Below are 24,849 nucleotides of genomic sequence, written 5' to 3' on the forward strand. Positions count from 1 at the left end.
ATTCTCTGAACCTTTTGATGATATTACGGAGCGTAGATGGTGAAATCCCTAAATGCCTTGCAATAGCTGCTTGAGAAATGTTGTTCTAAATATATGCATGTATGTATATATCTATGTATGTATGTATGTATGTATGTATGTATATATATATATATATATATATATATATATATATATATATATGTATGTATGTATATATATGTATGTATGTATATATATATGTATGTATATATATGTATGTATAAGTATGTATATATGTATGTATCAGTGACGTGCGGTGAGGTTCATGGCTGGTGAGGCACTGACTTCATCACAGTCAGATTTACACCCTAAAGAGTATCTTATTCACAATTTGATTGGCAGCAGTTAACGGGTTGTGCTTAAAAGCTCATACCAGCATTCTTCCCTGCTTGGCACTCAGCATCAAGGGCTGGAATTGGGGGTTAAATCACCAAAAATTATTCCCGGGCGCGGCGCCGCTGCTGCCCACTGCTCCCCTCACCTCCCAGGGGGTGAGCAAGGGGATGGGTCAAATGCAGAGGACAAATTTCACCACACCTAGTGTGTGTGTGACAATCATTGGTACTTTAACTTAACTTTAACTTTACACATACAAACTGTAGCATAAAAAAAAGCAAATTTAATAAAAAAAACATTATTATGGTCTTACCTTTACTTATAAATGAAGTCCATGCGCCGCTCCTTTTTAACAAAAGCATCGATAACTTGTTTATAGAAGTCTTCCTTATCTTACGTCAGTTTTAAAAGTCTCTCTGTCTCGATGGAGATCTTCCTTTAATTATTTCCTCCTGCTTCCATTGAAAGTCCAGTTTAGAAAACTGTTTTATTTTAGATATGTAATCCTCCATGTTAAAAGTCCAGGCGAGAGGAAAAAATAAACGATCGCTGCTAACTGTTGCTGCTTGTTGTCACTTCTTCTGCAGCCGAGTAGTCGCAAGAATGATCTCTGGGATCACTAGCGCCCTCTACCACCAGGAGGCGGGATTACTGCAAGCCTCACCCAGTGCGTCTTCGCAGCCGTTTTATGATTGCTCAGCACAAGAAATACGTTACACACATACAGTTGTTGACAAAATACACTGTACATTATATACCTCAGCTAACTAAACTATGGAAATGTATAATATAATTCATATAGCAATACACTCTCACTGCACAGCAGGCCAGCAGTTAGCCCAGTCATTGCGCAATCCATGGTGAGGCACAACTGAGTGACGTGCCTCAACTGGCTGCTGATCACCGCACCGTCTCTTCTCACTATTTGAACAGCAAATGTGAAAATTCAGCGATTTTGAATAAAAATAATCTAAAACTGGTGACGTTAAATGGAAAATAACTTTATAGTATAATCACTGGATACATATAACAATTTTTATTTTTTAAATTCTTTTTACATTTTTTTTCTTTCCATGATGGCACGTGAGGCCCCGCCTCACCTGCCTCCCCTGACTGCACGTCACTGGAACATACTTATGTATGTACATATGCATGTACGTACATATGTGTATAAGTGTGTTCATACATACATACGAACATACATATGTATGTACATATACATGTATGTACATACATACATACTGTATGAAAATACATATGTATGTATGAACATACATACTTTTGTATGTATGTTCATACATATGTATGTTCATACATACATGTGTATGTATGTTCATACATACAGTATATATAAACAAACATATGTATGTTCATACATATGTATGTACATACATATGTATGGACATACATACATATGTACATACAAATGTACATACATATGTATATAAGTGTGTTCATACATACATATGTATGGTTATACATACATATGAACATACATATGTATGCATGTTCATACATATGCATGTTCATACATACACTTGTATGTATGTTCATACATATATATGTATGAACACTACCGTTCAAAAGTTTGGGGTCACATTAAAATGTCCTTAATTTTCAATGAAGATAACTTTAAACTAGTCTTAACTTTAAAGAAATACACTCTATACAAGCTTTTCATTTCATCAACTAACTGGAGTCATTGGGAAAAGATGGAAACAAATAATTAATTATGGAACTGCTAAATTATTAGTTTGTAAAAATTCTAGTTGGCAAAAAGGAACTAAAATAAATAGAAAAATATATAATTTTTATTTAATAAAGAAATCTTTGAAGGCTGCCTCATACAACACATATGGAAAATGGGAGGACTTTTTTGACTGCCCGTTGCCATGGGATGCCATATTCAAACTAATCTATAAAACCACTATCCATGTGCAAAATCGTTATTTTCAAATTGAAATTATTTATAACTTCTTACCCACGGGGAAAATGTTAAAATGATGGAATATGACAGAGTCAGATGATTGCCCATTTTGTTGTCAGGAGTCTGAATCCACCCTGCATTTGTTTTGGTATTGTCATATTGTGTCTTCCTTTTGGGTGGAAGTTGAAAAAATGTGTTTAAGGATTGGTTTGTTTATGAAGCTTAATGTGGTTTCTGTTATTTTAGGAGAGTTCATTGACAATCATGATTTAGTCCATTTAATTATAGTACTCGGTAAAATGTTTATTTTTAAGGCCAAAAACAGATATTCACTTAGTATTACTTTCTTTAAAACATTTATTCAGTATTTTCTAACTTTAGAAATTTACATGGTTGAAAACGATAATGATGCCAAAAAACATTTAAAAAAAAGATGGGGAGTCCTCAAAGGCTTATTTTGAAAGTATAATTATGTTTATAGATTATATGACATCTGTTGTTGTGTTCCCTAATTTGAGTGACCTGGACATAATCTGGACTGTACATAAATGCTTATTTTGAAAATGTAATTTTGTTTATAAATTATATGCAATCTGTTGTGTTCCCTAATTTTTTTTATGTGTACATGAATGAAGGTGTGTGTTGCTGAGTCCGACTTGGACATTATCTGGACTGGACCTGCTTTTAAAAACCCTTTAAACAAATCTAATTTCATTGACAACCTGGTCTGGTGAAGATAAGGTCCTTTTTTTAAAAATAAAATTAAAAAAGATAAATAAATAAAAAAACATTTTCTTGGATAAAAAAGAAAGTAAAACAATATAAAAATAATTACATAAAAAATAGTAATGAATGAAAATGTTAGTGGACCAGCAGCACATACAATCATGTGTGCTTCAGGGACTGTGGCCCTTGCAGATGTGTTGTCTATGTTGTGGGAACCAGAATATTGGTAGCAGAAAGAAATAACCCCTTTTGTGTGAGTGGGTGTGGATGAGTGTGAATGGGGGGGAGGTTTTTTGGGTTGATGCACTGGTTGAAAGTGTATCTTGTGTTTTTTCTATGTAGATTTAATTTTAAAAAAATATATAAAAAAAATAAAAAAAACATATATATATATATATATTTTTTTTTTTAATTTTTTAATTTTTTTAGAACAGGCCCGCGGGCGACTCATCTGGTCCTTACGGGCGACCTGGTGCCCGCGGGCACCACGTTGGTGACCCCTGGGCTAGAGTATACAAATGAGTTTTAAGATGGGACTTAAATGCTTCTACTGAGTTAGCATCTCTAACTGTTACTACTAGAACATTCCATAGTACTGGAGCACCAATAGAAAACGCTCTATAGCCCGCAGACTTTTTTTTGGGCTCTGGGAATCACTAATAAGCCGGAGTTCTTAGAAGGCAGATTTCTTGCCGGGACAGTATAGGCGTAATATGATCAAACTTTCTTGTTTTTGTCAAAAGTCTAGCAGCCGCATTTTGTACCAACTGTAATCTCTACAAAGATCGTATTTTAAGGAAAAGTATCGCACATATTTGATTAGACGTTTCTCAGGACCACATGCTACAGTAAAACATCACCACAGACCGTGTGTACGGTAGAGCAGTACACACAACCTTTTTTGAGCCAAGCCACATTTTTTGCATTGAAAAAATGCGGAGGCAATTAGCTACCTGCTGCCACCTACTGATATGGAAGAGTATTACACGGTTACTCTGCCGAGCTCTAGACAGCACCGACACTCAACAACAACACATCATTTGCAGACTATAATTACTGCTTTGCCAAAAATATTTTAACCCAAATAGGTGAAATTAGATCATCTCCCACGGCACACCAGACTGTATCTCACGGCCGCGGCACAGTGGTTGAAAAACACTGCCGTATATTATACAAACTTAAATAAACTAACAGCACTGTTGAACAAAACATCGTCTCTGGCAGAACAGTTCCCGCCTGGCTGTAAGAGGCACGTGAGACAAATGTAGAACGTGTATGCCTGAGCAAATTGTTGAAGAACAACATTTGTCAACCAGCTATTGCAAGGAATTTAGGGATTTCACCATCTACACTCCATAATATCATCAAAAGGTTCAGAGAATCTGGAGAAATCACTGCACGTAAGTGACGATATTACGGACCTTCGATCCCTCAGGCGGTACTGCATCAAAAAGCGACATCAGTGTGTAAAGGATATCACCACATGGGCTCAGGAACACTTCAGAAACCCACTGGCATCAAAAAGCGACATCAGCGTGTAAAGGATATCACCACATGGGCTCAGGAACACTTCAGAAACCCACTGGCATCAAAAAGCGACATCGGCGTGTAAAGGATATCACCACATGGGCTCAGGAACACTTCAGAAACCCACTGGCATCAAAAAGCGACATCAGCGTGTAAAGGATATCACCACATGGGCTCAGGAACACTTCAGAAACCCACTGGCATCAAAAAGCGACATCAGCGTGTAAAGGATATCACCACATGGGCTCAGGAACACTTCAGAAACCCACTGGCATCAAAAAGCGACATCAGCGTGTAAAGGATATCACCACATGGGCTCAGGAACACTTCAGAAACCCACTGGCATCAAAAAGCGACATCGGCGTGTAAAGGATATCACCACATGGGCTCAGGAACACTTCAGAAACCCACTGGCATCAAAAAGCGACATCGGCGTGTAAAGGATATCACCACATGGGCTCAGGACAACTTCAGAAACCCACTGGCATCAAAAAGCGACATCGGCGTGTAAAGGATATCACCACATGGGCTCAGGAACACTTCAGAAACCCACTGGCATCAAAAAGCGACATCGGCGTGTAAAGGATATCACCACATGGGCTCAGGAACACCTCAGAAACCCACTGGCATCAAAAAGCGACATCGGCGTGTAAAGGATATCACCACATGGGCTCAGGAACACTTCAGAAACCCACTGGCATCAAAAAGCGACATCAGCGTGTAAAGGATATCACCACATGGGCTCAGGAACACTTCAGAAACCCACTGGCATCAAAAAGCGACATCAGCGTGTAAAGGATATCACCACATGGGCTCAGGAACACTTCAGAAACCCACTGGCATCAAAAAGCGACATCGGCGTGTAAAGGATATCACCACATGGGCTCAGGAACACTTCAGAAACCCACTGGCATCAAAAAGCGACATCAGCGTGTAAAGGATATCACCACATGGGCTCAGGAACCGCTGTCAGTAACTACAGTTGGTCGCTACATCTGTAAGTGCAAGTTAAAACTCTACTAAGCAAAGCCAAAGCCATTTATCAACAACACCCAGAAACGCCGCCGGCTTCGCTGGGCCCGAGCTCATCTGAGAAGGACTGATGCGAAGTGGAAAAGTGTTCTGTGGTCTGACGAGTCCACATTTCAAATTGTTTTTGGAAACTGTGGACGTCGTGTCCTCCGGACCAAAGAGGAAAAGAACCATCTGGATTGTTCTAGGCGCAAAGTGTAAAAGCCAGCATGTGTGATGGTATGGGGGTGTATTAGTGGTCAAGACATGGGTAACTTACACATCTGTGAAGGCACCATTAATGCTGAAAGGTACATACAGCTTTTGGAGCAACATATGTTGCCATCCAAGCAACGTTACCATGGACGCCCCTGCTTATTTCATCAAGACAATTCGTAGTGAAAGAGTGCGGGTACTAGACTGGCCTGCCTGTAGTCTAGACATTGAAAATGTGTGAAGGTTAAAATATGAGAAGGGAGACTGTTGAACAACTTAAGCTGTACATCAAGCAAGAATGGGAAAGAATTCCACTTCAAAAATGTCTCCTCAGTTCCCAAACCTTTACTGAGTGTTGTTAAAAGGAAAGGCCATGTAACACACTGGTAAAAATACCTTTTTTGCAACGTGTTGCAGCCATTAAATTCCAAGTTCATGATTATTTGCAAATAAAAAGTAGTTTCTCAGTGTGAACATGAAATATCTTGTCTTTGCAGTGTGTTCAATTGAATATAAGTTGAAAAGGATTTGTTGTATTCTTTTTTTATTTACCATTTACACAACGCGACAACTTCACTGCTTTTGTACATGTAACACCCACAATCGGATTGTTTTGTTTATAGTTCATAATTTGCTTTTGTAGCAATTTTATTTGGGACTGCATTATACTGTCATGTATAATCAATGTGTGGCTCATTTGCAGTCTACAGTGTAGTTATGACACGCTTGTGTATGAACTAATACAGTATATCATATGCTGTATCAGTATATACATGCGTAAATATTTCATGCAAAAGTTTGAATCGACCCTAATATTAAAAAGACAAAACACAATTACATTACATCACGAGTGCAAAAAACAACATTGTGTGTGTGCAAAATGACAATCTTTAGGTGCTCAGTTCTGACTTGTCGTCTGTCTTTGGGGGTTCAATTTGCATGGCAACCAGATAACCTGAAGAAGTAAGCCAGGTTAATTTGTTTGGAGGACAATCCACACAGTCAGAATAATACCACTGGCTCTTCTCAAACTCACTTTCGGTATAGTCCGTCTCAGGTCGGACAGTGATGAAGATCCAGGCCACGCCCACCAGCAGCGCCACCACCAGGTTGACCGTCACCCAAGTGTGGAGTATTTGGTGCTGCGACCCTTCTGGCCTTAAGGGTGTGACCATCATCTCAATCAAAGTAGCAAAGTAAGAGACAGAAAAGTTGGGGGGTGTTACCAGAGTGTGGAGTTGGAGGTGTGGTAGAGGTTGATGCGGTCGCTGGTCGTCTGCTGGCTGAGAGAGAGCACCAACGCAGCGAAATACACTGCAGACCAAGGAAGCACAGACGTTACTACACAGCTGCAACCCTGATGGAAATACAAACCCCGTTTCCATATGAGTTGGGAAATGGTGTTAGATGTAAATATAAACGGAATACAATGATTTGCAAATCCTTTTCAAGCCATATTCAGTTGAATATGCTACAAAGACAACATATTTGATGTTCAAACTCATAAACTTTATTTTTTTTTTGCAAATAATAATTAACTTAGAATTTCATGGCTGCAACACGTGCCAAAGTAGTTGGGAAAGGGCATGTTCACCACTGTGTTACATGGCCTTTCCTTTGAACAACACTCTGTAAAGGTTTGGGAAGTGAGGAGACACATTTTTGAAGCTTCTCAGGTGGAATTCTTTCCCATTCTTGCTTGATGTACAGCTTAAGTTGTTCAACAGTCCGGGGGTCTCCCTTGTGCTATTTTAGGCTTCATAATGCGCCACCCATTTTCAATGTCTGGACTACAGGCAGGCCAGTCTAGTACCCGCACTCTTTTACTATGAAGCCACACTGGCTTGGCATTGTCTTGCTGAAATAAGCAGGGGCGTCCATGGTAACGTTGCTTGGATGGCAACATATGTTGCTCCAAAAGCTGTATGTACCTTTCAGCATTAATGGTGCCTTCACAGATGTGTAAGTTACCCATGTCTTGGGCACTAATACACCCCCATACCATCACACATGCTGCCTTTTACACTTTGCGCCTAGAACAATCCGGGTGGTTCTTTTCCTCTTTGGTACGGAGGACACGACGTCCACAGCTTCCAAAAACAATTTGAAATGTGGACTCGTCAGACCAGAGAACACTTTTCCACTTTGCATCAGTCCATCTTAGATGAGCTCAGGCCCAGCGAAGCCGACGGCGTTTCTGGGTGTTGTTGATAAATGGTTTTCGCCTTGCATAGGAGAGTTTTAACTTGCACTTACTGATGTAGCGACCAACTGTAGTTACTGACAGTGGTTTTCTGAAGTGTTCCTGAGCCCATGTGGTGATATCCTTTACACCAGGGGTCACCAACGCGGTGCCCGCGGGCACCAGGTAGCCCGTAAGGACCAGATGAGTAGCCCGCTGGCCTGTTCTAAAAATAGCTCAAATAGCAGCACTTACCAGTGAGCTGCCTCTATTTTTAAAATTTTATTTATTTACTAGCAAGCTGGTCTCGCTTTGCCCGACATTTTTAATTCTAAGAGAGACAAAACTCAAATAGAATTTGAAAATCCAAGAAAATATTTTAAAGACTTGGTCTTCACGTGTTTAAATAAATTCATTAATTATTTTACTTAGCTTCTTAAGACTTTCAGAAAGACAATTTTAGAGAAAAAATACAACCTTAAAAATGATTTTAGGATTTTTAAACACATATACCTTTTTACCTTTTAAATTCCTTCCTCTTCTTTCCTGACAATTTAAATCAATGTTCAAGTATTTTTTTAATTTTATTGTAAAGAATAATAGATACATTTTAATTTCATTCTTAATTTTAGCTTCTGTTTTTTCAACGAAGAATATTCGTGAAATATTTCTTCAAACTTATTATGATTAAAATTCAAAAAAAATATTCTGGCAAATCTAGAAAATCTGTAGAATCAAATTTAAATCTTATTTCAAAGTCTTTTGAATTTCTTTTAAAATTTTTGTTGTGGAAAATCTAGAAGAAATAATGATTTGTCTTTGTTAGAAATATAGCTTGGTCCAATTTGTTATATATTCTAACAAAGTGCAGATTGGATTTTAACCTATTTAAAACATGTCATCAAAATTCTAAAATTAATCTTAATCAGGAAAAATTACTAATGATGTTCCATAAATTCTTCTTAAAATTTTTTCAAAAAGATTCAAATTAGCTAGTTTTTCTCTTCTTTTTTTCGGTTGAATTTTGAATTTTAAAGAGTCGAAATTGAAGATAAACTATGTTTCAAAATTTAATTGTCATTTTTTTTCATGTTTTCTCCTCTTTTAAACCGTTCAATTAAGTGTGAATATCATTCATTATTAATAATAACATAGAGTTAAAGGTAAATTGAGCAAATTGGCTATTTCTGGCAATTTATTTAAGTGTGTATCAAACTGGTAGCCCTTCGCATTAATCACTACCCAAGAAGTAGCTCTTGCTTTCAAAAAGGTTGGTGACCCCTGCTTTACACACTGATGTTGCTTGTTGATGCAGTACAGCCTGAGGGATGGAAGGTCACGGGCTTAGCTGCTTACCTGCAGTGATTTCTCCAGTTTCTCTGAACCCTTTGATGATATTACGGGCCTTAGATGGTGAAATCCCTAAATTCCTTGCAATAGCTGCTTGAGAAAGGTTTTTCTTAAACTGTTCAACAATTCGCTCACGCATTTGTTGACAAAGTGGTGACCCTCGCCCCATCCTTGTTTGTGAATGACTGAGCATTTCATGGAATCTACTTTTATACCCAATCATGGCACCCACCTGTTCCCAATTTGCCTGTTCACCTGTGGGATGTTCCAAATAAGTGTTTGATGAGCATTCCTCAACTTTATCAGTATTTATTGCCACCTTTCCCAACTTCTTTGTCACGTGTTGCTGCCATCAAATTCTAAAGTTAATGATTATTTGCACAAAAAAAAAAAGTTTATCAGTTTGAACATCAAATATGTTGTCTTTGTAGCATATTCAACTGAATATGGGTTGAAAATGATTTGCAAATCATTGTATTCCGTTTATATTTACATCTAACACCATTTCCCAACTCATATGGAAACGGGGTTTGTAATTATACAAAACTCACAGAATGAGGCGATAGCCACCGGGTCCAGTGTGATCAGCTCCTGCATTGCCATGGAAACCCTGGCCAGGTTGACTCTAACAACACAAGTTTGTCATGTTATTTCTTTAACCATTGTGTAATGTTCATATTGTTGTTACTCAGCCAGCGTTTGTGGGTCTGATGGACCCCTTGCATCTTGTGGCCTTTAATGCCTCACAATCAAACACAAAAGCAAAACAGTGTAAACCTTGATTAACCTACAACGCATAGCCGATTGTTTGTCAATACAGTGAATGTCAACAAAAAGTATTTTGAAAAGCTGATATATAAATAATAAAAACTACAAAAACACTTTTCCCACGACCTACTCTGGGAATGTTTAGGTATTGGAATTTTTCAAATCGGTCAATAAATGTTGAAGTAGTAACATGTTGAATTGAGACATGGCGTTACGGAATTCCTGGCATTTTTCCAGTTCTAAAAACAACTTAGTTTTTTTTGTCCTAATTAAGAGGAATGTTTTGACGGTGGAACGGTTGAAATACTTGGAAAAATGTGGAAGGAGTAGTCGCCAGAAAGAAGGGTGGAAATAGGGCTTTGGAAAACCAGGAATTATGGAAAATCCTGGAATTTTTTTGAACTTGGAAAAAATGATAGTTTGAATGTCCAGGATGGTGGAATGTGTTGTAGGTGGAATGGTTTGAATAGGTTGAAATGGTGAATGTTTGAAAAATGACCAATTTTTTTTCAATGGGAAAAATGTCCCGGAAAACCTGGAATTCTGGGAAATCTGGGAATTTTTTTGGAATTTGTCAAGGGAAAGCCCACGATTCCCGAATAGGCTGAACAGTTTGAAGATGGAACGGTTTGAATCGGGTGAAAAATGTGGAAGGAGTATTCGCCAGAAAGAAGGGTAGAAATAGGGCTTTGGAAAACCAGGAATTATGGAAAATCCTGGAATTTTTTTGAATTTGGAAAAATGATAGTTTGAATGTCCAGGATGGTGGAATGTGTTGAAGATGGAACGGTTTGAATCGGGTGAAAAATGTGGAAGGAGTAGTCGCCAGAAAGAAGGGTGGAAATAGGGCTTTGGAAAACCAGGAATTATGGAAAATCCTGGAATTTTTTTTAACTTGGAAAAATGATAGTTTGAATGTCCAGGATGGTGGAATGTGTTGAAAGTAGAATGGTTTGAATAGGTTGAAATGGTGAATGTTTGAAAAATGGCCAATTCTTTTTGAATGGGAAAAATGTCCCGGAAAACCTGGAATTCTGGGAAATCTGGGAATTTTTTTGAATTTGGAAAAATGATAGTTTGAATGTCCAGGATGGTGGAATGTGTTGAAAGTAGAATGGTTTCAATAGGTTGAAATGGTGAATGTTTGAAAAACGGCCAATTCTTTTTGAATGGGAAAAATGTCCCGGAAAACCTGGAATTATGGGAAATCTGGGAATTTTTTTGAACTTGGAAAAATGATAGTTTGAATGTCCAGGATGGTGGAATGTGTTGAAAGTAGAATGGTTTGAATAGGTTGAAATGGTGAATGTTTGAAAAATGGCCAATTCTTTTTGAATGGGAAAAATGTCCCGGAAAACCTGGAATTCTGGGAAATCTGGGAATTTTTTTGAACTTGGAAAAAATGATAGTTTGAATGTCCAGGATGGTGGAATGTGTTGAAGGTGGAATGGTTTGAATAGGTTGAAATGGTGAATGTTTGAAAAATGGCCAATTCTTTTTGAATGGGAAAAATGTCCCGGAAAACCTGGAATTCTGGGAAATCTGGGAATTTTTTTGGAATTTGTCAAGGGAAAGCCCGCGATTCCCGAATAGGCTGAACAGTTTGAAGATGGAACGGTTTGAATCGGGTGAAAAATGTGGAAGGAGTAGTCGCCAGAAAGAAGGGTGGAAATAGGGCTTTGGAAAACCAGGAATTATGGAAAATCCTGGAATTTTTTTTAACTTGGAAAAAATGATAGTTTGAATGTCCAGGATGGTGGAATGTGTTGAAAGTAGAATGGTTTGAATAGGTTGAAATGGTGAATGTTTGAAAAATGGCCAATTCTTTTTGAATGGGAAAAATGTCCCGGAAAACCTGGAATTCTGGGAAATCTGGGAATTTTTTTGAACTTGGAAAAATGATAGTTTGAATGTCCAGGATGGTGGAATGTGTTGAAAGTAGAATGGTTTGAATAGGTTGAAATGGTGAATGTTTGAAAAATGGCCAATTCTTTTTGAATGGGAAAAATGTCCCGGAAAACCTGGAATTCTGGGAATTTTTTTGAACTTGGAAAAATGATTGTTTGAATGTCCAGGATGGTGGAATGTGTTGAAAGTAGAATGGTTTGAATAGGTTGAAATGGTGAATGTTTGAAAAATGGCCAATTCTTTTTGAATGGGAAAAATGTCCCGGAAAACCTGGAATTCTGGGAAATCTGGGAATTTTTTTGAACTTGGAAAAAATGATAGTTTGAATGTCCAGGATGGTGGAATGTGTTGAAGGTGGAATGGTTTGAATAGGTTGAAATGGTGAATGTTTGAAAAATGGCCAATTCTTTTTGAATGGGAAAAATGTCCCGGAAAACCTGGAATTCTGGGAAATCTGGGAATTTTTTTGGAATTTGTCAAGGGAAAGCCCGCGATTCCCGAATAGGCTGAACAGTTTGAAGATGGAACGGTTTGAATCGGGTGAAAAATGTGGAAGGAGTAGTCGCCAGAAAGAAGGGTGGAAATAGGGCTTTGGAAAACCAGGAATTATAGAAAATCCTGGAATTTTTTTTAACTTGGAAAAAATGATAGTTTGAATGTCCAGGATGGTGGAATGTGTTGAAAGTAGAATGGTTTGAATAGGTTGAAATGGTGAATGTTTGAAAAATGGCCAATTCTTTTTGAATGGGAAAAATGTCCCGGAAAACCTGGAATTCTGGGAAATATGGGAATTTTTTTGAATTTGTCGAGGGAAAGCCCGCGATTCCCGAATAGGCTGAACAGTTTGAAGATGGAACGGTTTGAATCAGGTGAAAAATGTGGAAGGAGTAGTCGCCAGAAAGAAGGGTGGAAATAGGGCTTTGGAAAACCAGGAATTATGGAAAATCCTGGAATTTTTTGGAACTTGGAAAAATGATAGTTTGAATGTCCAGGATGGTGGAATGTGTTGAAGATGGAACGGTTTGAATCGGGTGAAAAATGTGGAAGGAGTAATCGCCAGAAAAAAGGGTGGAAATAGGGCTTTGGAAAACCAGGAATTATGGAAAATTCTGGAATTTTTTTGAATTTGGAAAAATGATAGTTTGAATGTCCAGGATGGTGGAATGTGTTGAAAGTAGAATGGTTTGAATAGGTTGAAATGGTGAATGTTTGAAAAATGGCCAATTCTTTTTGAATGGGAAAAATGTCCCGGAAAACCTGGAATTCTGGGAAATCTGGGAATTTTTTTGGAATTTGTCGAGGGAAAGCCCGCGATTCCCGAATAGGCTGAACAGTTTGAAGATGGAACGGTTTGAATCGGGTCCAAAATGTGGAGAAGAAGAAGAAGTTGAATAATAAATAGATGAATTTTGGTGTAGAAAACCACTGCGACCTCGAAAGGGACAAGCGGTAGAAAATGGATGGGATGGATGGACTTTTTCCCCCTCATCGGTAGGTTGGAGTTGAAATCCCAGCCGAGTCATACCAAAGACTATAAAAATGGGACCCATAACCTCCCTGCTTGGCACTCAGCAACAAAGGGTTGGAGTTGGGGTTAAATCACCAAAATGATTGCCGGGCGCGGCGCCGCTGCTGCCCACTGCTCCCCAAGGTGATGGGACAAATGCAGAGGACAAATTTCACCACATCTAGTGTGTGTGTGACAATCATTGGTATCTTAATCTTTAATCATATTTACCATTAGATGAACGCACACATTTTCTCGTTCTTATTGTGAGTGACCAGCAGAGGGCAGCAGAGAAGAGGTGACGTCATCGATGACAGACAGAGAGGTGACGGTGATACCTGTCAAAAGCAGCCACCGTGCTGATGGCCAGCAGCATGTAGAGCAGAGACTGGGCAGGGTAAGCCAAGTAGTGGTACTGCTCCAGCAGGTTGTAGAGAGCAGTGAGGTGCTGGCCTGCCAACACGTACACCACCACGATGTTCCACACCGCAAACCCTGCGAGGAAGCCGTGACAGTATAGAGCGAAAAACCTGAATCGGAGACAAAAGAATGTTGTGGTCACAATTAAAAAATGAAAACCGTCCGATGCACTTTGGTGGCACCTGAACCCCTCGTGCACCCTGATAGAAACATCTCTGGTGGTCCAGCGGTGCTGCATCAGCTGGAAGTCGTTGATGTTCTCCATCTGGTCGCTGGTCTTCCTCCAATCTGAGCGCTCTGCTGCCTGGAAGCGCTCTGCACGTTGACATGCAAACAATAAGTGGCCTAAATGATGGTATCTCTCTGTGTGTGTGTGTGTGTGTGTGTGTGTGTGTGTGTGTGTGTGTGTGTGTGTGTGTGTGTGTGTGTGCGTGTGTGTGTGTGTGCACTGCAAAAAGTGAAATCTAAGTAAGATGAAATATCTCAAATAAGGGTGATATTTGCTTATTTTCTGTCTAATAAGATAATTCTTCTCACTAAGCAGATTTGATGTTAGAGTGTTTTACTTGTTTTAAGTGTTTTGCTCCTAAATGATCTCAGTAAGATATTACAGCTTGTTGCTGAGATTTGATGAGCTATATTGAGTAAAACATGCTTGGAACTAGAATATCAACTGTTGCAAAGCTGTGTCATCAACACTCACAAGTAGGGATGTCCGATAATGGCTTTTTGCCGATATCCGATATTCCGATATTGTCCAACTCTTTGATTACCGATACCGATATCAACCGATATATGCAGTCGTGGAATTAACACATTATTATGCCTAATTTGGACAACCAGGTATGGTGAAGATAAGGTACTTTTTTTTAAAATTAGTAAAATAAGATAAATAAATTAAAAACATTTTCTTGAATAAAAAAGAAAAGTACAACAATATAAAAACAGTTACATAGAAACTAGTAATGAATGAAAATGAGTAAAATTAACTGTTAAAGGTTAGTACTATTAGTGGAGCAGCAGCACGCACAATCATGTGTGCTTACGGACTGTATCCCTTGCAGACTGTATTGATATATATTGATATATAATGTAGGAACCAGAATATTAATAACAGAAAGAAATGGGGGGAGGGAGGTTTTTTGGGTTGGTGCACTAATTGTAAGTGTATCTTGTGTTTTTTATGTTGATTTAATTAAAAAAGAAAAAACAACCAAAAAAAAAACGATACCGATAATAAAAAAAACCGATACTGATAATTTCCAATATTACATTTTAACGCATATATCGGACATCTCTACTCACAAGTATAAAACTACTTTTTCAAAGTAATCATTTCTTATTTCAAGCATGAAAAAAAAAAATCATGACTTTGACACAATTGTGTCTCATAATTAAAACAGATGACAGCCAAATGGACTTTGCTGTTTTATTGTCAATGAAACAATAGAAAACACGTACTCATATAGTAGTACAGTTGGCACAGTACAGTAAACTGACAGTTAATATTCAAACATTTAACATGTGACATTTCTAACAATTTTGAACAGAAATGCACATTCAGGTAAATTCTTCAAAATCACAATTTTGGCCGGGGGCCGGGCTGTATATATGTGCACTAATTGACTGAAAGAGCACGCACTTGGCGCGATGATGTCATGTTATCCATGGAAAAATGCATTTTTAGTAGAGATGCCGATAAATGCTTTAAAATGTAATATCGGAAATCTTTTTTTAAAATTATCGGTATCGTTTTTTTTGTTTTTCGTATTAAATACACATAAAAAACACAAGATACACTTACAATTAGTGCACCAACCCAAAAAACCTCCCTCCCCCATTTACACTCATTCACACAAAAGGGTTGTTTCTTTCTGTTATTAATATTTCTGCTTCCTACTAGGGCTGCAACTAACGATTAATTTGATAATCGATTAATCTGTCGATTATTACTTCGATTAATCGATTAATAATCGGATTAAATAGACAAACTACATTTCTATCCTTTCCAGTATTTTATTGAAAAAAACAGCATACTGGCACCATACTTATTTTGATTATTGTTTCTCAGCTGTTTGTACATGTTGCAGTTTATAAATAAAGGTTTATTTAAAAAAAAAAAAAAATTAAAAAAAAGCCTCTGCGCATGCGCATAGCATAGATCCAACGAATCGATGACTAAATTAATCGGCAACTATTTTTATAATCGATTTAATCGATTAGTTGTTGCAGCCCTAGTTCCTACATGATATATCAATATATATCAATACAGTCTGCAAGGGATACAGTCCGTAAGCACACATGATTGTGCGTGCTGCTGCTCCACTAATAGTACTAACCTTTAACAGTTAATTTTACTCATTTTCATTCATTACTAGTTTCTATGTAACTGTTTTTATATTGTTTTACTTTCTTTTTTATTCAAGAAAATGTTTTTAATTTATTTATCTTATTTTACTAATTAAAAAAAAAAGTACCTTATCTTCACCATACCTGGTTGTCCAAATTAGGCATAATAATGTGTTAATTCCACGACTGCGTATATCGGTTGATATCGGTATCGGTAATTAAAGAGTTGGACAATATCGGAATATCGGATATCGGCAAAAAGCCATTATCGGACATCCCTAGTTGTTTCTTTCTGTTATTAATATTTCTGGTTCCTACATGATATATCAATATATATCAATACAGTCTGCAAGGGATACAGTCCGTAAGCACACATGATTGTGCGTGCTGCTGCTCCACTAATAGTACTAACCTTTAATAGTTAATTTTACTCATTTTCATTAATTACTAGTTTCTATGTAACTGTTTTTATATTGTTTTACTTTCTTTTTTATTCAAGAAAATGTTTTTAATTTATTTATCTTATTTTATTAATTTAAAAAAAAAAGGACCTTATCTTCACCATACCTGGTTGTCCAAATTAGGCATAATAATGTGTTAATTCCACGACTGTATATATCAGTATCGGTTGATATCTGTATCAGTAATTAAGAGTTGGACAATATCGGAATATCAGATATCGGCAAAAAGCCATTATCGGACATCCCTAATTTTTATACCATATGATTTGCCTGAGCGGCTAGGAGACCCCGAGAGTAACAAGCGCTTGCCTTGTTGCCTTTCCATTAAGAACAATAAATGAGTTTTTAGTATAAGTTTGCTGGTTTCAAGAAATGTAATGCCGAGCGCATATCATTATGTCAAGATAATGGCACTAGCATTTACTTCATTTAAGAAGATTTTTCAACATATTGAGCAAAAAAGGTCTCTTTTTTTCTACCTAGAAAAGTGCACTTGTTATTAGTGAGAATATACTTATTTTAAGCTATTTTGGGGTTCATTGAAATTAGCTAAATTTACTTGTTTTGGAAAGTCTTGACCAGCTAAATTTTCTTGTTCTATTAGCAGATCATTTTGCTTAGTTCAAATAAAATACCACTAATTTTTGTACTTTCTTTTCTTGTTTTTGAACACTGACTTTTTGCAGTGTGTATGCACTCCATCACTCACTGTTGCGCTCTACAAAGACCTTCCCGACAGGCTGGCTCTGTCCTTGTGGGGCGGAGAATAGGGATTGTTGTGGTATAGGAGAGGCCGTGTCTGTGACAACATCATCTTCCTCCACATCCAGTCCGTCAGGAAATGACGATTCCACAACTTTTGTCTTCCTACAATGGGGTGAAACAATTGATGTGTCTCACATTGCGCACGTCAGTATTTTGAGGGCATGAGCGCGTCCACACTGAGACACACAGTCTGTACTCCATTGTTGCACTTAAAGGCCTACTGAAATGATTTTTTTTAAATTTAAACGGGAATAGCAGATCCATTCTATATGTCATACTTGATCATTTCGCGATATTGCCATATTTTTGCTGAAAGGATTTAGTAGAGAAAATCGACGATAAAGTTCGCAACTTTTGCTCGCTGATAAAAAAAAGCCTTGCCTGTACCGGAAGTAGCGTGACGTCACAGGAGCTAGTATTCCTCACAATTCCCCGTTGTTTACAATGGAGCGAGAGAGATTCGGAGCGACAAAGCGACGATTACCCCATTAATTTGAGCCAGGATGAAAGATTCGTAGATGAGGAACGTTACAGTGAAGGACTTGAGAGGCAGTGATGGACGTATCTTTTTTCGCTCTGACCGTAACTTAGGTACAAGCTGGCTCATTGGATTCCACACTCTCTCCTTTTTCTATTGTGGATCACGGATTTGTATTTTAAACCACCTGGGATACTATATCCTCTTGAAAATGAGAGTCGAGAACGCGAAATGGACATTTAAAGTGACTTTTATCTCCAAGACAATACATCGGTGACACACTTAGCTACTGAGCTAACGTGCTAGCGTCGTTCTCAAATGAAGATAGAAACAAAATAAATAAACCCCTGACTGGAAGGATAGACAGAAGATCAACAATACTATTAAACCATGTACATGTAACTACACGGTTAAAAATTCTCAGCCTGGTAAGGCTTAACTATGCTGTTGCTAACGACGCTAAGGATAATTTAGCAACTTAGCAACCGGACCTCACAGAACTATGATCAAACATTAGCGCTCCACCTACGCCAGCCAGCCCTCATCTGCCCATCAACAGCCGTGCTCACCTGCGTTCCAACGATCAACGGCGCGACGAAGGACTTCATCCGTGGGTTTGGCGGCAAGCATCGGCTAGGCGTCAGGGTAAGTAGTCCTTGTTGTGTTGCTGTAAGTATTGTAATGCCCCGCAGTGGAGAAGGAGTCACACAGACGAGGATGCGCTGCTCAATCGCTTTATTAACAAGCGGTAACTGGTTGTAGTTCAAAAAGTAACGCACACACATACACGAGCTGCTGTTAGCCAAAAGTCACGCTCACACACACTCAAGATCTCCGCCAACTCACTCGCGCATGCGCGTTCCCCAAACCCTTAAAGACACAGTACACTAATGCAAATATCACAGATATTACAGTATTGTACTTAGCCGCTAAGACACCGATCGATCCCACCTACAACGTTCTTCTTTGCAGTCTCCATTGTTCATTAAACAAATTGCAAAAGATTCACCAACACAGATGTCCAGAATACTGTGGAATTTTGTCGCAGAAAACAAGAGGCTTTTCTATCGGGTCAGATGGGGTCCAACCACTTCCGTTGCTTTTATGACGTCACGCGCATAAATCATATCCAAAGGAGTTTTTCAACCGGAAGTGTGGCGGGAATTTTAAAATGTCACTTTATAAGTTAACCCAGCCGTATTGGCATGTGTTGCTATGTTAAGATTTCATCATTGATATATAAACTATCAGACTGCGTGGTCGCTAGTAGTGGCTTTCAGTAGGCCTTTAAAAGAGCTACAATGGCGAGTGCACTTCACTGGCCTGTGTCTCAAACCGTGCATAAGTACACTTCTGAATGCATAAGTGTGTGCACACTGATGTAGTGTGCCTTCAGAACCCCAATGTTGCACCAGTCTTTCTCTTACATTCATTTGCCGCCACAGTTAGTTCGCCCTCGCTCATCAACACATCATGATGGGACTGTCTGTGAATGTAGCTTGTTGTTACAAATCCACTTCTTAACACACCTCACATACGTACCTGGGGCCGTACTTATCAAGCTTCTTAGAATTACTCCTAAGAAGTCTGCTAAGAGTTGACTTAAGAGTAAATAAATTCTTCGCAGAAAGCTGCACTTAAAAGTTAGTTATCAAGCGTCTTACTCACACTTTCAGCGAAGTGTAGGACTGAATCTTAAGTGTCACACTCAGAGCTGAATTACGACATTACTATGTGCCGTAAACGCAATTTTAGGTGACGTAATTTCTGTGTCCATAGAAATGACCAATCACGGAAGGGAATCCGTTGTCTAAGAATAAAGAAATATCTTGGAAATATTTAAGTGGACAATGGGAGTGTATATTTTGACAATAAACTACAAAATAATACAAAACAAACTAGTCCCCGCCCGCACTCACGCTACCGCTCCCTCTCTTCTCTCGCCCACACACTCACTGACGTCACTCACCTCACGGCCACACACATACGCTACTCTCATAACATTTTCTTTCCAATTCATTAATTAGGCAACTAATTTGAAACTGGTGTGGGTGGCTCTATATATACTAGCCCACTGCAGACACATGCAGAAATCAACAAGGAATCGAAAAGTATTAAATCTGTGACAAAAATAATATCCGCTCTGTCTAAACGATACCGTTTGATCAGCTGCTCGTCATCAAAAAAACAACAACATTGTTCCGTTCCCTGAACGTTCGCGCACGTCTCTCTCGCCTCAGTGCCATCCCCTGCTGGCAACTCCTAACCACTTAACACACCTCTGAAGGTCTCTTAAATATCGTGGAGAGTAGGAGTGATTCTTAGACTTAAGAACGTTGATAAAAAGCTTTTATTCTTAAGTTTGAGAGTAGGACTAAATTTCGCAAATTCTCAGGACTTAAGTGTAAAATGGCACTCTAAGAAGCTTGATAAGTACGGCCCCTGGTCTGCCAGAGGATATGATATGCAGAACAGGACTCACTGATGCCAACTTGTACAAAGCCCAAAAGCAGTGAAGTTGTCACATTGTGTAAATGGTAAATAAAAAGAGAATACAATGATTTGCAAATCCTTTTCAACTTATATTCAATTGAATAGACTGCAAAGACAAGATATTTAACGTTCCAACTGGTAAATGTTGTTATTTTTTGCAAATATTAGCTCATGTGGAATTCGATGCCTGCAACATGTTCCAAAAAAGCTGGCACAAGTGGCAAAAAAGAGTGAGGAAGTTGAGGAATGCTCATCAAAGACTTATTTGGAACATCCCACAGGTGAACAGGCTAATTGGGAACAGGTGGGTGCCATGATTGGGTATAAAAGCAGCTTCCATGAAATGCTCAGTCGTTCACAAACAAGGACGGGGCGAGGGTCACCACTTTGTCAACAAATGCCTGAGCAAATTGTCCAACAGTTTAAGAACAACATTTCTCATCCGTAATATCATCGAAAGGTTCAGAGAACCTGGAGAAATCTCTGCACGTAAGCGGCAAAGCCGAAAACCAACATTGAATGCCCGTGACCTTTGATCCCTCAGGCGTCACTGCATCAAAAAGCGACATCGGTGTGTAAAGGATATCACCACATGGGCTCAGGAACCGCTGTCAGTAACTACAGTTGGTCGCTACATCTGTAAGTGCAAGTTAAAACTCTACTATGCCAAAGCCAAAGCAATTTATCAACAACACCCAGAAACGCCGCCGGCTTAGCTGGGCCCGAGCTCATCTAAGATGGACTGATACAAAGTGGAAAAGTGTTCTGTGGTCTGACGAGTCCACATTTCAAATTGTTTTTGGAAACTGTGGACGTAAAGAGGAAAAGAACCATCCGGACTGTTCTAGGGTCAAAGTTAAAAAATCCAGCATGTGTGATGGTATGGGGGTGTATTAGTGGCCAAGACATGGGTAACTTACACATCTGTGAAGGCACCATTAATGCTGAAAGGTACATACAGTTTTTGGAGCAACATATGTTGCCATCCAAGCAACGTTACCATGGACGCCCCTGCTTATTTCAGCAAGACAATGCCAAGCCACGTGTTACATCAACGTGGCTTCATAGTAAAAGAGTGCTGGTACTAGACTGGCCTGCCTGTAGTCCAGACATTGAAAATGTGTGAAGGCTACAATATGAGAAGGAAGACTGTTGAACAACTTAAGCTGTACATCAAGCAAGAATGGGAAATAATTCCACTTCAAAAATGTCTCCTCACTTCCCAAACCTTCACTGAGTGTTGTTAAAAGGAAAGGCCATGTAACACACTGGTAAAAATGCCTTTTTTTGCAATGTGTTGCAGCCATTAAATTCTAAGTTCATGCTTATTTGCCAAAAAAAAAGAAAGAAGTTTCTCAGTGTGAACATGAAATATCTTGTCTTTGCAATTGAATATAAGTTGCAACACACAACATGCCAACCTCACTGATTTTGGGTTTTGTATATTTTCTCCATAGTTTTGTCTTTTTCAAAAAAAAGCAAGAAGCAATCAATCTAGCAACATTTTCTGGTCTTATTGGAGGCTTTTGGAGACTGAACATAAACACAGGGAGCAGCGGCTCCTGCTAGCCCAGGGGTCGGCAACCCTCTTTAGCGCCGCCCTAGTGGCTCTCTGAAGCTTTTTCAAAAATGTATGAAAAATGGAAAAAGATGAAGGGAAAAAAAAATTGTGTTTTTGTTTTAATATGGTTTCTGTAGGAGGACAAACATGACATAAACCTCCCTAATTGTTATAAAGCACACTGTTTGTGTTAAATATGCTTCACTGATTCGAGTACTAGGCGAGCACCGGTTTGTCCTACTAATTTTGACGGTCCTTGAACTCACCTTAGTTTGTTTACATGTATAACTTTCTCCGACTTTCTAGGACGTGTTTTATGCCACTTTCTTTTTCTGTCTCATTTTGTCCACCAAACTTTTAACGTTGTGCGTGAATGCACAAAGGTGAGTTTTGTTGATGTTATTGACTTGTGTGGAGTGCTAATCAGACATATTTGGTCACTGCATGACTGCAAGCTAATCGATGCTAACATGCTATTTAGGCTAGCTATATGTACATATTGCATCATCATGCCTCATTTGTAGCTATATTTGAGCTCATTTAGTCTCCTTTAAGTCATCTCAATTCAATGTATATCTCATGACACACTATCTGGATGCAATATGGCTTTTAATTTGTTGCGGCTCCACACAGATGTGTTTTTGTATTTTTGCTCCAATATGCCTCTTTCAACATTTTGGGTTGCCGACCCCTGTGCTAGGCCCTCTACCCCAATTGAAACATATTTCTTTGCTTGGCCAATTATGCAAATCACAGAATGACGTCATCTTCATTGTTACTCATTAGATGGCAGGATAATAACACACTTTTGTACTTGTGTATTCCAGATACTAAACTTCAATATTTTGCTTCATTCATGCATCTATTGGCAATTATGCAAATAAGACACCATGATGGAGTGCAGATGTGTGGGAATCAGTGTGCACACTTTACTTCATGAAGTGCACTGATGGAAGTACTTCTCTGGGACACAACACATATACATATACATATACATATACAGCTGTCATCCACATCCACATCCGCTAAGTGAAAGATTGACTGTGTCTTACTTTTTCTTCTTCTTGGTCTGATCTGCTGCATCTCCATTCATCAGGTCAGTTTGGTCATCTTCAAGATCTAAAAGTGCAAACAAAAACATCTGTAATTTGCAGTCTGGGATATATTTGCTGTAGTGCAAATTGCAGTACCGTGGTACCTCAACTTACAAGTGCCCCAACTTAAGAGTGTTTTGAGATAAGAGCTGCCCCTAACTGTTATGCTTTAAGTTGCAAGCAAACGTGTCAAATGCAAGCATCCCCACTATTTGTTGGCGTAGCAAATGTCACAGTGAACCCCAGAAGATCCACTCACTAGCATTAGCTTATAGCCAGAGATGGACATAACTTTGTTTTCCAAGCATTGGAACAAAGAGATGGAGTGTGAGGAACAATGTTGCAAAGAAGAAGCAGGTGACCACCATTGAATTCAAGGAAAAAAATCATGTAAAACGTGACCAAGAGTGTGGACTTGATGGTGTGTGTGACAGAGAAGCAGCTGTAAGGAGATGCCATACAAGTCTTCTCTCAAGGTACATTATTATTATTATTACATGACTTAATAAAAACACTCTAGTTCAGGAGTGCACACACTTTTTCAGCAGGCAAGCTACTTTTTAAATGACCAAGTTGAGGTGATCTACCTCATATATATATATATATATATATATATATATATATATATATATATATATATATATATACACATATGTATGTATGTAAACAAAAACGGCAAAATAAATATACATTATATACATATATATATATATATATATATATATATATATATATATATATATATATATATATATATATATATATATATATATATACACTACCGTTCAAAAGTTTGGGGTCACATATGTATGTAAACAAAAACGGCAAAATAAATATACATTTTATATATATATATATATATATATATATATATATATATATATATATATATATATATATATATATATATATATATATATATATATATATATATACACTACCGTTCAAAAGTTTGGGGTCACATTGAAATATCCTTATTTTGAAGGAAAAGCACTGTACTTTTCAATGAAGATAACTTTAAACTAGTCTTAACTTGAAATAATATCCTTATTTTGAAGGAAAAGCATTGTACTTTTCAATGAAGATAACTTTAAACTAGTCTTAACTTGAAAGAAATACACTCTATACATTGCTAATGTGGTAAATGACTATTCTAGCTGCAAATGTCTGGTTTTTGGTGCAATATCTACATAGGTGTATAGAGGCCCATTTCCAGCAACTATCACTCCAGTGTTCTAATGGTACAATGTGTTTGCTCATTGGCTCAGAAGGCTAATTGATGATTAGAAAACCCTTGTGCAATCATGTTCACACATCTGGAAACAGTTTAGCTCGTTACAGAAGCTACAAAACTGACCTTCCTTTGAGCAGATTGAGTTTCTGGAGCATCACATTTGTGGGGTCAATTAAACGCTCAAAATGGCCAGAAAAAGAGAACTTTCATCTGAAACTCGACAGTCTATTCTTCTTCTTAGAAATGAAGGCTATTCCACAAAATTGTTTGGGTGACCCCAAACTTTTGAACGGTAGTCATATATATATATATATATATATATATATATATATATATATATATATATATATATATATATATATATATATATATATATATATATATATATATATATATATATATATATATATATATATACAGTCGCAATCAAAAGTGTACATACACTTGTAAAGAACATCATGTCATGGCTGTTTAGAGTTTACAATCATTTCTTATTTGTGATTGGAGCACATACT

At 38.0% G+C, this 24,849-nt stretch overlaps 1 protein-coding gene across 3 annotated transcripts in view; it reads right to left on the minus strand.

The window, feature by feature from the left end:
* Positions 1-6,279: 6,279 nt before the first annotated feature.
* Positions 6,280-24,849, minus strand: part of tmem237b (transmembrane protein 237b) — a 43,187-nt gene continuing 24,617 nt past the window's right edge. Inside the window, exons 7-14 of one of the 3 annotated variants that reach the window (XM_062042858.1) lie at positions 23,059-23,125; positions 17,419-17,576; positions 14,082-14,214; positions 13,818-14,009; positions 9,848-9,921; positions 6,991-7,078; positions 6,801-6,922; positions 6,284-6,719 (exon numbers count right to left, since the gene is read on the minus strand). In XM_062042858.1, coding sequence (XP_061898842.1) covers positions 6,655-6,719; positions 6,801-6,922; positions 6,991-7,078; positions 9,848-9,921; positions 13,818-14,009; positions 14,082-14,214; positions 17,419-17,576; positions 23,059-23,125 — 899 coding nt within the window. In that variant the 3' untranslated portion in view covers positions 6,284-6,654. Of the gene's footprint in view, positions 6,720-6,800; positions 6,923-6,990; positions 7,079-9,847; positions 9,922-13,817; positions 14,215-17,418; positions 17,577-23,058; positions 23,126-24,849 lie in introns of all 3 variants that reach the window. The other 2 variants (XM_062042849.1, XM_062042842.1) reach the window with 2 other exon arrangements.

The sequence above is a fragment of the Entelurus aequoreus genome, linkage group LG01, assembly GCF_033978785.1.
Source record: "Entelurus aequoreus isolate RoL-2023_Sb linkage group LG01, RoL_Eaeq_v1.1, whole genome shotgun sequence".
In the NCBI taxonomy this organism is placed as follows: Eukaryota; Metazoa; Chordata; class Actinopteri; order Syngnathiformes; family Syngnathidae; genus Entelurus; species Entelurus aequoreus.